General features: G+C 36.9%; 1 protein-coding gene across 5 annotated transcripts in view; it reads right to left on the bottom strand.

Moving 5' to 3' along the window:
• Positions 1–14,921, bottom strand: part of ORC3 (origin recognition complex subunit 3) — a 62,569-nt gene that overhangs the window by 17,563 nt on the left and 30,085 nt on the right. For all 5 annotated transcript variants that reach the window (XM_053664841.1, XM_053664840.1, XM_053664839.1 and 2 more), the window contains 2 exons: positions 10,206–10,322; positions 9,268–9,347 (listed from right to left, as the gene is read on the bottom strand). In XM_053664841.1, the coding sequence (XP_053520816.1) occupies positions 9,268–9,347; positions 10,206–10,322 (197 nt within the window). The remainder of the gene's footprint in view (positions 1–9,267; positions 9,348–10,205; positions 10,323–14,921) is intronic.

Raw genomic sequence — 14,921 nt, forward strand, 5'->3', positions numbered from 1 at the left:
TTACCAAAAAATTGAGATTATCTTATTCAAAGAGAACACACAAAAAGCAATCATATATGATAAGTGAAACAGAAACCAAAAACATTCATTTCTCCTAAGCCTCAATATTTCATCTCAGATGCCACCCCCTACAAGAAACTGCTCAACTTCCCAAACGAACGTTAACCGCACATGAAACCTCACCCATCACAGCACTTACTACTCTGTATTCAATTGCTCGTCTTCCTTAATCTTTCACTTGGCCAAAATTCAGTGTAGGTAAGAACTAGTCATCTTTGCCATCAGTGGATCAACATATCACACACACACACACACACACACACACACACACACACACACACACACTATGGATGGATGAACCAGGCAAAGGTTATGTACGATAAAGAGTTTCATGACCTCAGGGTTTAGTGAAGAATAGTTTGTTCTCAAAATGGTTCATGTTCGGGAGCATCCAGAAGTCACAATGCTCTCTGTGGGACAACATGCTCTTTCTTGTATGTCAAAATGAAAAAATTTAATTCTATCTATCATATGGTTAGAAACAACTTTAGTATGAAACATTTTATTGATGCACTATAAATCTATAACACTGAATTCACAAGAAAATAAGTCATCAAACTAATCAGCTATTTCTCAGTTTTTAAAGACAGTATTTCTTAGCTACCTTTTACTAGCATAAAATTAGTACTGGGAGCTGTTTTATTTTTATTTTTATTTTTATATTTTTATTGTTGTTAAAAGTACAGTTTTCTGCCTTTTACCCCCATCCCAGTACCCATCCCCATCCCCGGCACTGTTTTTTTAAAAAAAAATCTTAAAATGCAAATTCCGATTTTTTCTGTTTATTGATATAAAAAAATCTGTTTTGGACTAAGATCAATTTGAAATCAATGGCCCAAAATTACGCAACTTCTCCACAATTAAGACTTTTCCTTTAAAGGCTTCATTTCTTTCTTAATTTTTTTTGTAGCACTTTCATATTCCCTTATTTTTCAGAATAGTGTTTCTCAAAGTGTGGTTCCTGGACCAAACGCTGTGAAGTGCTTGTTAAATAGATTACTGCTGACCACTACACTAAAGCTCCCAATAATCAGACTTAGAATTTGGGGGGGGAAGGCAGAAATTTACACGTTTAGTACACTTTAGCTGACTCTTATGGCATACTAAAACCCGGAAACCATTACTCTCAACATCGTTTGATTTAAAATGAACTTCAACAGTTTTGTCTGATTTTACCCTGGCTACAGATGAATGTGGAGGCGCTGATGTGCTACAAATTCTGAATTGGCAACCCCTGTTCTAAAACAAAGAAATTATATTTTAATAGTGCAATCTCATATGTCTTCTGCATGGACAGATCTAGATAATCAAAAGTAATTACATTATTGCTATTTAGGAGGCATATCATAGACTGTGGGTCTATGTCCTTTTTCCTAACTAAACCTTTAAATATCATCTAAAGATGATCCATAAAGTCAGGAAATAACACATTATTTGATTCCAAATCTCTCCTCTCTCTGAAGTAAGCTAAAGTGATCAAATGTTAGTATTAATTACATGGGTCATGTTTTTTCAACTCAATGAAAGCTGAGCCAACCTAATATACTACATTTAACTCAAAAGTCTTCCTTGGAAATTAGAATAATTTCTTTCAGTATAAAGTAAATTCCTTCAGCTATCAATCAACTTCAATTTACAAATCTGTTTCTGTAGCCAACTCATCACATTAGGCTGGAATAAGCAGACCAGACACTGTGGCTCCTTTCATTTGTGCCAGCAGCCTCTGCCATGATGACTAGTGTCAAGACACCGGGGATTAGGGGGGTGTTGAGTCCATAGAAACTTGCTCTGCTGGCTCATTCTTAAAAGTTGGGCATGTTCTGAACATGGACTATTGGCCACAAAGCATATAAATTTCCTCTTACACCACTTTTCAAATAATTAGAATAGGACTGAAAACCAGACCATACTTTGAAAATTCAGACTTAAATCCCAGCTCTGCCAATTGCAGAAAAGTCACTCAATCCTTTTGGCTTTGGTTTCCTTATTTGGAAGAAAATGGGGTAAGTATGGATGAGTAACTCTCCAGTGATGGGGTAGGGGGCAGAATAAATTCACCTAAGAAGAGGGCCCTACTTTTCATTATCCCCAATTTAAGAATCATAGCCAAAGTAATCCATTGTTCCTGATGTGAGAGTACCTTGCTCTGCAGGTCCAGCAGATCCATCACCTTCCTGTAAGTCGAGGACTGACTTACATGGATCCTTAAAACCTTACTATTGAAGCAAGGTGTTTAGAATTTCAAAAATCTGAAAAATTCTTAATTCTTGAAAAATTCTAGTGTTTGAATTCTAGACAGCTGTTTAGAGAGTGTCTCCAACAGAAAGGTAAATTTTTCACCTTCCAGTCTCTCCTGGCTGACTAAGAAATGCCAGTGTACTCACCTAGCTCACTGCTGGGAGAGCACCATTTTTACCACTTCCTGTTTCCAAGTGGCATTTTAACACAAATGTGTCCTTCTATAATGGTATGTGGTTGAATGTAAAATTAATCAACTCATATCCCATATGCGGTCTTCATACTCCAAGAGTTGACTCAGAAAGGAAAGGATATAGAATGAATGCAGAACCATTGCACTCATGTCCAATTCCGACGTGTTGTAAAGACACACATGCACGTTCCCCACATACACATCAATGTCTGCTGTACACATTTTTAAATACCTGTGATACCAATTCTGCAGGTCTTTTCCAGTCATGAATATATAGCAAACATTTTCCCAAATTATGACAAATTCATTGTAAATTCTTTTTAAAAATTGGGATATAATTGACACTTAACATCTTATTAGTTTCAACTGTAAGCATAATTCAGTACATGTATATATTGCAAAATGATACCACAATAAATCTAGTTAATATCTGTCATCACACATAATTACATTTTTTTAATAATGTGAACCTTAAAAATCTACCTAGCAACTTTCAAATATATGATATGGTATTATTAACTATAGTCACCATGCTGTACATTACATCTCAGGGCTTACTTTATAATTTAATGTTTGTATCTTTTGACCACCTTTACCCATTTAATTTTATCTTTTTATTTTTAAAAAAGGGAAAGTGAGGGACAGAGAGAGAAAGAAACATCAATGTTAAGAGTGACACACCAACTGACTGCCTCTTGTACGTGCCCTGACCAGGGCACTGAACCTGAAACCCAGATATGTGCCCCAACCGTGAACTGAATCAGCGACATTTCAGTCTGTGGGATGCTGTCCAACCAAGCCACACCAGCTGGGGCTACCACCTTCACCAATTTTGACCACCCCCAAGCCCACTACACCTCACTGACACCACCCGCCTCTGGCAACCACCAATCTATTCTCTGTATCTAAGAGTTTGGTATTATAGCAAGATTTCCTTCTTTTTAAGGCTAAATATTAGTGTGTGGGGGGAATATTTTCTTTATCCAGTCACCCACTGATGAATGCTTCAGTTGTTTGCAAGTCTTGGCTATTGTAAATAATACAGCAATGAACATGAGAGTGCAGATACGTTTTTGAGTTAGTGTTTTCATTTCCTTCAGAAAAATACCCAGAAACGGAGTTGCTAGGACATACAGTAGTTTTACTTTTAATTTTTTGAAGAACCTCCATACTGTTTTCCATAGTGTCCATACCAATTTACATTCACACCAACAGGGGACAAAGGTTTCCTTTTCTCCACATCCTTACCAACATTTGCTATTTGTCTTTTTTTTTAATTATATTTTACTGATACTGCCTTTACAATTGTCACAACAGTTTCCCCTTTGCCAACCTCCACCCAGCACCACCCACTCCCTCAGGCAATCCCCACACCCTTGTTCATGTCCACGAACCATGCGTACAAGTTCTTTGACTACTGCATTAACTATACTGTACTTTACATCCCCATGTCTATTCTGTAACTACCTATTTGTACTTCTTAATTCCTTCACCTTTTTCAACCAATGCTACCTCCTCCCTCCCATCTGGCAACCATCAAAATGCTCTCTATATCCATAATCTGCATCTGGTCTTCTTGTTTAGTTTGTTTTTTAGATTCGGTTATTGATAGATATGTAGTTATTGCCATATTATTGTTCATAGTTTGTACCTTATTTTTCTTCAGTAAGTCCCTTTAACATTTCATACAATAATGGCATGGTGATGATGAACTCTTTTCTTGTTTTTTCTGAGAAGCTCTATATCTGCCCTTAGATTTTAAATGATAGCTTTGCTAGATAGAGTAATATAGGTTGTAGGTCCTTGCTTTTCAACACTTTGAATATGTCTTGTCAGTCCCTTTTTGCCTGCAATGTTTCTTTTGAGAAATTAGCTGACAGTCTTATGGGAACTCCCCTGTAGGTAACTAGCTGCTTTTCTCTTGATGCTTTTAAGATTCTCTCTTTATCTTTAACCTCTGGCTTTTTAATTATGATGTGTCTTGGAGAGGGCCTCTTTGCATTCACTCTGTTTAGGACTCTCTGTGCTTCCTGGACTTGCATGTCTATTTCCTTCACCAAATCAGGGAAGTTTTCTTTCATTATTTTTTCTAATAGATTCCCATTTTCTGGCATTCTCTTCTCCTGGCATCTCTATGATGCAAATGTTGGAACGCTTGAAGTTTTCCCAGAGCCTGCTTACACTAGCTTCGTTTTTTGATTCTTTTTTCTACTTGCTCTGATCAGTTGTTTTTTGTATCCTTATGTTCCAAATCATTAGTTTGATTCTCAGATTTATTCACTGTAGTGTTGTTTACCTGTAAATTGTTATTTCGATTAGTGCATCCTTGGTTTCTGACTGGATCTTTTTAATGCCACTGAGGTTCTCACAAAGTTCCTTCAGCACCCCTATAACCAGTGTTTTGAACTCTGCATCTGATAGATTATTTCCCTTTTGTTTAGTTTTTTCTGGAGTTTTGATCTGTTCTTCCATTTGGGCCATGTTTATCACCTCATTTTGGCAGTCTTCCTGTATTTGTTTCTATGTATGAGGTAGTGCTGCTCTGACTCTGTCTTGGTAGTGTGTCCTAATGTTGTAGTGTGTCGTAGGGTTCAGTGTCACAGCCTCCCCTATCACCCAAGCTGAGTACTTGAGGTGTGCCGTATGTTTGGGTTGAGTATCCCCTCTTCCTCTAATGAGTTTTGATTGCTGTTGGCAGGTCAATGGAAGGAATTTACCGAGGCAAGTCAGCTTCAAGGATTGGCTGTGACCACTGACCACCAACCTCAACCTCTACTCCCCATGGAGGATCTGCTGTGCAGGAGGAGCAGGGTGGTGGTGCTGCACTGTGGTCTGTAGTTGTGCACTGGGTGCTCAGACTCTGAGGTTCCCCAGAGGGTGCAGGCCAATGTCTTCCCCCACCTGTGTTCTGCCTGAGGCCACCCTGCATGAGCTATAAAGTAATCTGAGACGCCTGCTCCTTGTGCTGGTATTGAAGATCCCCAGGGACAGCCAAGCCATGAATCTAGGCTGGCTGCTGCTAGTGCTGAACCACTTAGCAAGAGGTATGGGGACTGGTGGCTTACTGAGGCTGGCTGTTGCTTGTTTGATAGGATTTAGGAAGTTGTGAAACATGAGCCAAGACCAGCCACTCACATGAAAAAGTCACGGTTAATAGTTTGGGTGGATCCATAAATTGAGTGGGATGGAGTATTGGGGGATTTTCAGGGCAGGGTGAACAGTGTTAGCCACATTGATGGCTGGACATATCTGGGAGTCTCAGATACGGCACTTTCTTCCTGGCTCCATGGCTTTTTGTGGGGAAGGGCTCTAAAGAGGGACAATGGCTTCTGTCTGGGAGAAAGCAGTCCCCCAGCTCCCACCTTGATGCCAGACACTTCAGTTCCTCCCTGTATGCCCCTATTGTCTTTCGAGCTACTATCCTGATGCTGCAGCTCAGAGGAAGTTAGTCTCAGTAATTTCAATTGTGGGTTCTTTGAGGAGTAACTGCTTGGGATTCCAGAAGTTTCTTCCATTGACTCAATCAATCCCTGCTGGTTTTTGCAGCCAGAATTTATGAGGACTTACCTTCCTGGCACTGGAACCCTTGGCCGGGGGGTATGGTATAGAGCTGGGACTTCTCACTTCTGAGATATTCCTCCTGAATTTTTATCCACCACACATGGTTGTGGGACCAACTCATTCCATGTCTTTACCCCTCCTACTAGCCTGGATGATTATGGTTTCTTTAATTCTGTAGTTGTCAGACTTCTGTTCCATTGATTTCTGACTATTCTGAGTAATGGTGGTTCCATATTTTAGGTGTAATTTTGATGTGGTTGCATGAAGAGGCAAGCCATGCTTTTCTACGCTGCCATCTTGACCGAATTTTCTTGTCTTTTTGATAAGAACCATATGAACAGTGCAAGGTAATATCTCATTATGGTGTTAGTTTGCATTTCTCTGTTGATCAGTGATGTTGAACACTTTTTCATATTCCTGTTCTTTGAAAAAGTATCTATTCAGACCATCTGCCCATTTATAATCAAATTGTCCAGGGTTTTTCAATTGTGTTGTATAGGATCTTTATATGTTTTGGATATTAACCCCTTATTAAATATATGATTTACAAATATTTTCTCTAATTCTGTAAATTGCCTTCTCATTTTGTTGATAGTTTCATTTTCTGTGCAGAAGCTTTTTAGTTTGATGTAGTCCCACTTATTTATTTTTGTTTTTGTTCCATTTATTTTTGGTGTCCAAGACATAAAATCATTGCCAAGACCAATGTCAAGGAGTTTACCACTTACATTTTCTTCTTGTTTTATGGTTTCAGGTCTTACATTCAAGTCTTCAATCCATTTTCAGTTGATTTTGTGACTGGATAATATAGTGATCCAGTCTCATTCTTTTGCATGTATCTGTCCTATTTCCCAATACCATTTATTGAAGAGACTCTCCTTTCTTCACTGTACTCACTGTATATTCTTGGCTCCTTCTTCATTAATTGCCAAAATATGTGTGGGTTTATTTCTGGGTTCTCGATTGTGTTCCACTGATCTATGTATCTGTTTATGCCAACACCACACTCTTTTGATTACTATAGCTTCATAATACAGTTTGAAATCAGAAAGCATGATTCCTCCACCTATATTCTTTCTTAAGATTGTTTTGCCTATTATTTGGGGTCTTTTGTGGTTCCATACAAATGTTAGGAATTAAGTTCTTTTTAATGGTCAGAAAATATTCCATCAAGTAAATCTATGGTTACTTAAGCACATTACTTTTTAGAAAAAAGGGATATTTCAAAGGAGATGTTGCCTTTAAGGTGATTTATTTTTTAAAAATCAAATCAGAAATATTACTAGACTGTGGTTCTAACAGTACTTTAGTTTTTCTTTCCAAAGTAATATTCAATAATCATTTTATTCTCAATTTCTCTCATGACTTGAATTGTTTAAAGACAGGTAATGAGAATGTCTGGTCTCCTAAATTCAGATGATTCTTACTTAGAGTGCCAAACTGACAAGTACCCCTTACTTCCTGTCTACAACTAATCTGTACAAAGGGAAAAATAAATCCAGTCCACAGGTTCCCAGATTCCTTTTCTTTAGTAGTGCCCACTCTTGCTGGTCCTTGGTGTAGCTGCCATATTTGATGTTTCGTGTTTTTCATATTCCTATATTCCTGACCTTAGCTTAGAAAAATGACTAAAACTTTGTTTTCTGATGTTTCTGCTTTATGAGATCCCCAAATCCATAGATACAACAGCTTTGAAGGCAGGCCTGGATTAGAATCCTGGTTCCATCAACAGTTAAGAGAATCAGGCAAATTACTGAAACATTCTCTGTGCTTCTGTTTTCTCTGCTGTAAAAGTGTGGCTAACAGTATCCAATGCTTGAGTATTAGACTAGAAAATGCACTGAAAGTGCATAATGCAGTGCCTGGCACATTACAAGCCCCCAGACACAATAGGTACAACTATTATATTATTTTTATTGCTCCTATTTCCTTATCCTAGTTCGGAATTGGTATTTTTGATCCTTGACTTGTACCCAGATTACCAGGCCAAGGGAGGTATAAAAGGAAAAGAACAAGTCCTTCCTTGACAAAGGAACCTACGGATTTGGCAATACCAAATTAAAGAAAGAGAATCATCAATCACAAAGTTTAAAGAGAAAACCCAGCAACAAGAATCAACTAGGTGTTTGAGATAAGTCTGTTAACTTAAACAGAAAGCAAGAGAAGGCTCAGAAATATTTCAGTTGAAGTAAATAAATGCACAGAAATCTCTTATTGGCATTTTTTAAAGTTAAATACAATACAGCTTTTCAGTAGCAACCTAGTTTCCATGAGTAGTTATTTTCCCAGATTGTATTATAATTAGTTTCCTATCTAAAGCTGCACCTGCTAGATCACAGAACATTTGTATTATTAAGTCTCTGGACTGAAAGTGCTTTCAATGTGAATTTTCCTCCTACTACGGCCATCTGTTCTTTTCTTGTGGGTCCAGAGGAATCCAAAACTTAATAAATACTCCATTCTCAAATTTCTTTATACTTTCATATAAGCATTTATATCCACTGAGGACAATTATGCAGAAACCTAACTCACACCTGATTTTCCTTTTCTCACTGTCCAAGTGGTTGCTATTTTTATGGAAGGCTAGAAAGTTACCATACATATAAGAAGCCAAGAAAAACAAATGATTATAACTTTAAAAGGTACACCTGTCAGGGACAGTAACGGATAACAACTCTAAGATATCTCATTTACTCATACAATATTAGATACATAATTTATGAATTATCCAATGTTATTGTGGATAGGGCCAGCTCAGGTAGGGAAAAGCATCGAGGCTACTGCCTACTCATGGTTGCTCATCAAGGTCAGCAGTGACCTTCTTCACAGGATGCATTTCACCTAGTGATGCTGCTCCTCTTCTCATGTAGGTAGGACCATGGTGAGCTCGCTTTCCATGACTCCTTTCCTGGCCATCATGTCAGGCTGGCTAGATTAAAATGATCCATACCTCAGATCTCCTGGTGTAGTGTTAGTATTTGACTAAACAAACACTTGTTTTACTTTAAAAATCACAAGTTCAAATACAAGCTAAAACCAGGAAAGAAATGGATGGCTGCCACATTAAAACACTGTAAGCTACACACATAAATTCAAGGCATATATAAGTATTAGACACAAGGCTACTTATAAAACTCCTTGGCAGGCAAAGGTCTGGAGGAAGGTGTTAGTTACTAGCAAGCTTAAAGCAGACTAAAAAGAAAAAAACAAACTACCTCAGCAGCTGCAAGGCTGATGCATACTCCTCTGAATCCCATATGTTCTTTTCTAAACATGTGCAGTACAGCTCTCTGATCTGCAAGTGAACAGCACACTTGTGAGGAACCAAAAGTGATGTATGAAAGTGTGTACACTACTAGTTTCACAAAATCCACATAAATGGTCAAGACAAAAAATTAATGTTATTAAAAACCATTTTCTTTAGATAAGGGAAAAACTGGCATAAATCACATGGATCAGGCTTTATAAAAACATCATTTACATATGAGCAAAATGAAACTCTATTGGGATTTGGATTGGCTATTATCACTGGTCAGTTTGCAATACGGAAATCATAAATAATGCTGTTATTAAAAAGAAAGCTTAATGGCAAGAAACCATCTTATGAACAAATCATTTTTAGATATTTATTCTCCAAACTTTTGAGATAAGAACGCAGAAATTTAGGGATACAAAATTCTTCCATTAACATCCACTGGACAGAGGATTTATAGTAGGTATGACACAAAGGCCAGCAGAGAAGAATTTTGCAAGAAGCAAAAGTATTGCTTCTCTTTTAGTTCTTAGTACAACACAAGATTAACCATAAAGCATTCTTAAACAGAGCTTTTCCATTTCACTAAGGTGGAGAATCAGCTTTTAGTTTTAAGTGATGAAAAGTATTAAAGAGAAAAAGGTAAAAAATGCCTTAGCACAGTACGTTGTAGTAGAAGCAACACCACTGGGTTTCAAGTGGTTGTTTCTAGCTGTGGCCATCAGAACAAAACATACTGTTTCAATGACCAGTAATGCGTACAGCTGAATGGATTTAGATTAGCACTCACTGCAAGATTTAAATCTATTTCAAATTCTGATGCCAGAATGCTACCAAAATCAAAACAAGAAACTATCAGTATTCTGACTTCACAGATTTCAAATGAGGAAATTGAGTTACCTGTCGACCCAGTGGGTACTTGGGAAGGGAAGAAGTGAACTCATGAAGACATCTCAAAATCAGAAAGTAATTTGTATGGTAAACTTGCAGGTTTTCTAGTAATGATTGTGTTTCCTCCTAAACAATCACAGAATACATATATAAGCCAATAATTTTTTAAAATAATAAATCTACTTCATGAGTATATATCATTCCTGAAAAATTGACAAATGGTTCAGAATTATAAATTATCCTCCTTAATTCTGAAAATTATAATGTGCACAAAATCCAGAATGAAGAGTAGATATTTTTGATTTAGTATCAAGTCTGCTGATATTTTAGACACACCAAAATTAATACTGTAGTTTAATTTCCTATCTACAGTACTGCCACAATAACTTGGCCCCCTAAAATATAAGTGCAAAACAGCACTTTGTTGGATGCCTGCCTGTGCCCATCACCCTCTACCTCACTGGCATCAGAGGGTGAGGAGACAACCAATACCAACGTCATTAACAGTTGCTGAGGTTCCACTTGTGATGTATGCTTTTCTTCAAGTACTGCTAGCATTGTGTTTGAAAGGGAAGAAAACACTGTAGAAGCAACACCACAGTTGATTCTGCCTTTTGTTGAGAATGTCTAATATGTACAGCTTTTATTTATTTACCTTACCAATCAAGAAATAAATATTAAAAAAGAAAAATCTAAACCCGACAAGCTTTATATAATTCAGAATCCAGCAAATATAATGTAAGAGATAGTGTCTTAAGAAACCTATGCCATGACCAACCTTACAAATCAATTTCAGAAGGTTTGTTGGGGAGAAGGAAAGTTGAGGGGAACGAATATTATGTTTTCTAGAACCTTTTGAAATAGTTTAGAAATGATTTTAAAACACTGTATCCTAGCAAGCACTTTTTAGGCCTCAAAATATTTTCCTAACTGCTTACTTCTACAATGTTTTTCTTAAGAGGATTATGACCTGTGGCATGGTCTACCAGATTTTTTTTTTCTCCTAAGAAGTCAAATCAAAGACTTTACTGGGGCCCTTTTTTTTTCAGTAATATCTTGCAGATATTAATTTTAGCAGTCAATCATGCAAAAAATAACACCTCAAGTATCGATAAATTCAAGCAAGTCTAATCCATATAAAACAACAAATCTGATATATTTTCCTAAATGCTAATTCACTGGGAAATTAATTCCTTGTTCAGCAATCTATGGGTCATTACCTGAAAGGCTGGGGCACATCAAAGAAAAGCTTTTAATATGAAAATGTTTTTCCTCCCAGTATTTAGTTACTTGGTAATTTCAAAAATCTCGGTCTCCTATCATCAGTATACACAGTACTTTAATCACCACTGGGAGATCATACTTTATAATTCTACGCTGACTGCAAGCCAAGAAATTTCAACTGGTGCGCCACAAGAATTTTTCAGACATGCAGTACCTGACTGTATAGTCATGGGCACTAATTTCTTTTCCCTTAGACTGTCAAATAAAAAATGACAACACAACAATAGCTATCCAGTGTGAATAAATCAAAATTATACCTATTTTTTCAACAAATATATTTTTGAGGTGCCACAAAATTTTATTAATTAGTTTATGTGTGCCATGAGATGAACAAGATTGAAAATTGTTGCATGTCACAGCTATAAGCTATGACATAGAAACTGCATAAAGCCAATAATTGCTTCCCTTGCTGAATGCTTAAATAGATTTTAAACAGGAGAAACATTCTGGAGAAAAAGGAATCTACTACTGAATGATAATCATACTTTACGCTACTTGGACTAGTTATTACAAGTGCAATTGACTTTATTCTGCGGAGTAACTATATGCACCAGTAACTGAGTGACACAGTAGAATTGAATAACATCTTCCCTCAATATACTTGGATGAGGAGAAAAAAGAAATATTCACAAAGTGTGGGCAATGTTGCACACTCAAAGAACTGTGCCTTGGAGTGTGAGGAGGGAGATATGAACCTGTTTTTCTCCCAGATGGTTTTAGTCCCTTCATACTTCTCACTGTGTGATTACATCCCTGTGTTGAGTGGAATTCTAGCATTCAAGAAAACATTTTGTTTTGTTCATATAACATGGCCCGCTATTTTCACCTGGTGCTCAACTGAGGAAATGGATTTCTGGTTCCAACAACTGGAAGTAAAATTGGCTATGTTGGACTTAATAAGAGGATATCTGTTATATATTTCTGAGGGAATTACAAGAGTAATTTTGACCTTTCCAGATCTTCGCCTTATATGTTGACTTTAGAACCTAATCACCACATAAGATTCCACTTCATTTGTATCTGTGTTCTCAGTTGCATGCAGCAGAATATATCACGAATGATTAACTTCATTTTTTCCATATAATCTATTCTCTAAGTTCTTTTCTTTTTTTAAGTTCGTTGTCTTACAGAGACACATATCTGCAAATACCTTTACAGACCCAGGCCACCAATTCCTTGCACCTTATGATCACTCTTTTATATACTCAAGCCTATAAAAGGTTCTGATGTATAAGAAAATCTCCCGCTTAATAACGGTATAGCAGCATCACACTAGGAACATGCACAAAGCCTGTGGAAGTAGTAATCCTGTTTCCCTGTACTTAAATTTTTCCTCCAGCATCTTTTCTGTACATTAATCATAGGTGCCACTGTTTTATTCCATAATTGTATTTAGGATGATTCTTTTAGAGAGAGATACACTTTGCCTAGGAATACTATTTATTTCCCAAAGACATAAGCTTTCCTCTGTTACTGACACATGAACATCTCTTGGCCTTTACTAATTTTTGATACAGATATGGGAACAGAAATAATTCTCTACTGTAAGAAAAACAGAGCAAATACATAGCAGCCTCCCTACTTACTCTTCCTCAAACATGCCAGACATGCTTCAACCTCAGGTCCTTTTCACTTGCTGTCACTGTTTGGAATTCTTTTCCTCCAGGTTTCTATATGTCAAGCTCTGTAACTTAAGTCTTTACTCAAAATTTACCTTATTCAACATTTTGATCCCGCTCCCATATACACCAAACTTCATATTCCCATGTTCTCCCTCACTGTTTACTCCTCAACAATTATCGCCGATATTTTAACTATATTTAACTTGTCAGCATGTAAGCTCCATGAAGTTAGGGGTTTTTGTTTTCTTCACCTCTGTACTCCCAGCATCCAGATTAATGCCTTGCACACAAAGAAGGCACTCAAAAAATACTTACTGAATAAGGAAGTGCATTAATTATGAAGACCAATACTCAGTCAGTCTTCTAAATAAGAGCAATTGCTTATTGTCTTGCTGGATGTGGGCCAAATCTACTAATTTTTCAAAAGAAGACAAAAGTTTGAATTTGTAATGTAAATTTTCTCAGTTTGTAAATGTTGATTCAGATTTTTAAAAAACTGACATGGAACTTAAAAAAAATTTATATTGGTCTGTGGATTGCCAGTCAATATGTAACATACACTTTTAAAATCCGCTGTCTCCAATCACAGCAACCCTGTCATCTATTCGAAAGTCATTCATGTACTGTTCACTCATACGACAAGGCCTCTATCTTTCCCAAGTTAGTTACTTCCTTTGGAGCAGTAGCCCATGGCTGTGAAAATTTAAATACAGGTAGAGAAAATACGATCAGGTAGAATTACATTTGTCATGGTGCTTTGTTTTCACATTTATTTCTTTACTAATTTCCACTGTACTTAACCACTTTTGTGTCTACATTATATGTATAGGGGTAAAGAGTGACCTCAAAAAGATTTTGAAATTGTAAAAATTACTGTAAACTTTTGTAATTTGTTCCCTTTAATCAAATTACTGAGTAAAAGCTAGTGAGACAGTTATACTGAATTTTAGGATTAAGAGACAGCTGTCCAAGAACACAGCATATTCTTTCACTTATCATCTTAATAAACTATTTTTTTTGTCTCATTTGAGGAAAAATGAGAGAAGGCTGACAATGTTTCCCAAATTTGACATCATATTACAGCTATCTAACAGCGTGCCAAACCACAGCTTTCTCCCAGGTCTCCCAGGCTGACAGGTGACAGCCTGTCATCTGTCTCAGCCTTCTGTTCTCTGTATTCCTGCCCCAACAGTTCAGATCGGGACTCAATGAGAGGTCTGGAGTTGAACTGCCAATTTCTAACACACTACGAGGCTAAAGCCTTGTTTGTTCGATTACACCTGGTAGTTTTGTTTCGCCCTTTTCTTTTTTCCATTTTTCTCTTATTATTTTCCCTAATAGATTTTCCCCTTCCTCTTGCCATTTAGATTTGTCACACAAAAAAATACACCCCCCCCCAAAAAACAAAACCAGAAAAAAAAGTTGTAAGCAGAGGTGAAAGGCAGGTCTCCGCCAAACCCATGAACTAATTTTGTGCCTTTTTTCATGAAGCACCAAAAGCATACTGAATGGTGAAATGAAGTCCTTGCTCTGTGACTTGATATTTCATTTCCTTTGTCTTGGCTGCAGTACTTCATTTGTAAAATGAGCTTGCTGAATCAGGTTCTTTCTAATAGTAATGCTCTATTACAATTCGAAGGAATTCAAGATTTACTCTCCGTTCTCAATGGATTTTAAATCTAGTTGAGCACACAGGCATAGCAACAAAACATTAACGAGTCAGAGTAATAAAACTTCAACTGTCACCTGCAAGAGAGGGAATCAAAGTTTTCTACATAGTATGAAGTTTAAGCCTTTAAATGGTTGAAAACACGCCAAA

This window comes from Artibeus jamaicensis, unplaced genomic scaffold, assembly GCF_021234435.1.
Source record: "Artibeus jamaicensis isolate MK-2021 breed Jamaican fruit bat unplaced genomic scaffold, CSHL_Jam_final contig_387, whole genome shotgun sequence".
Taxonomy (NCBI): domain Eukaryota; kingdom Metazoa; phylum Chordata; class Mammalia; order Chiroptera; family Phyllostomidae; genus Artibeus; species Artibeus jamaicensis.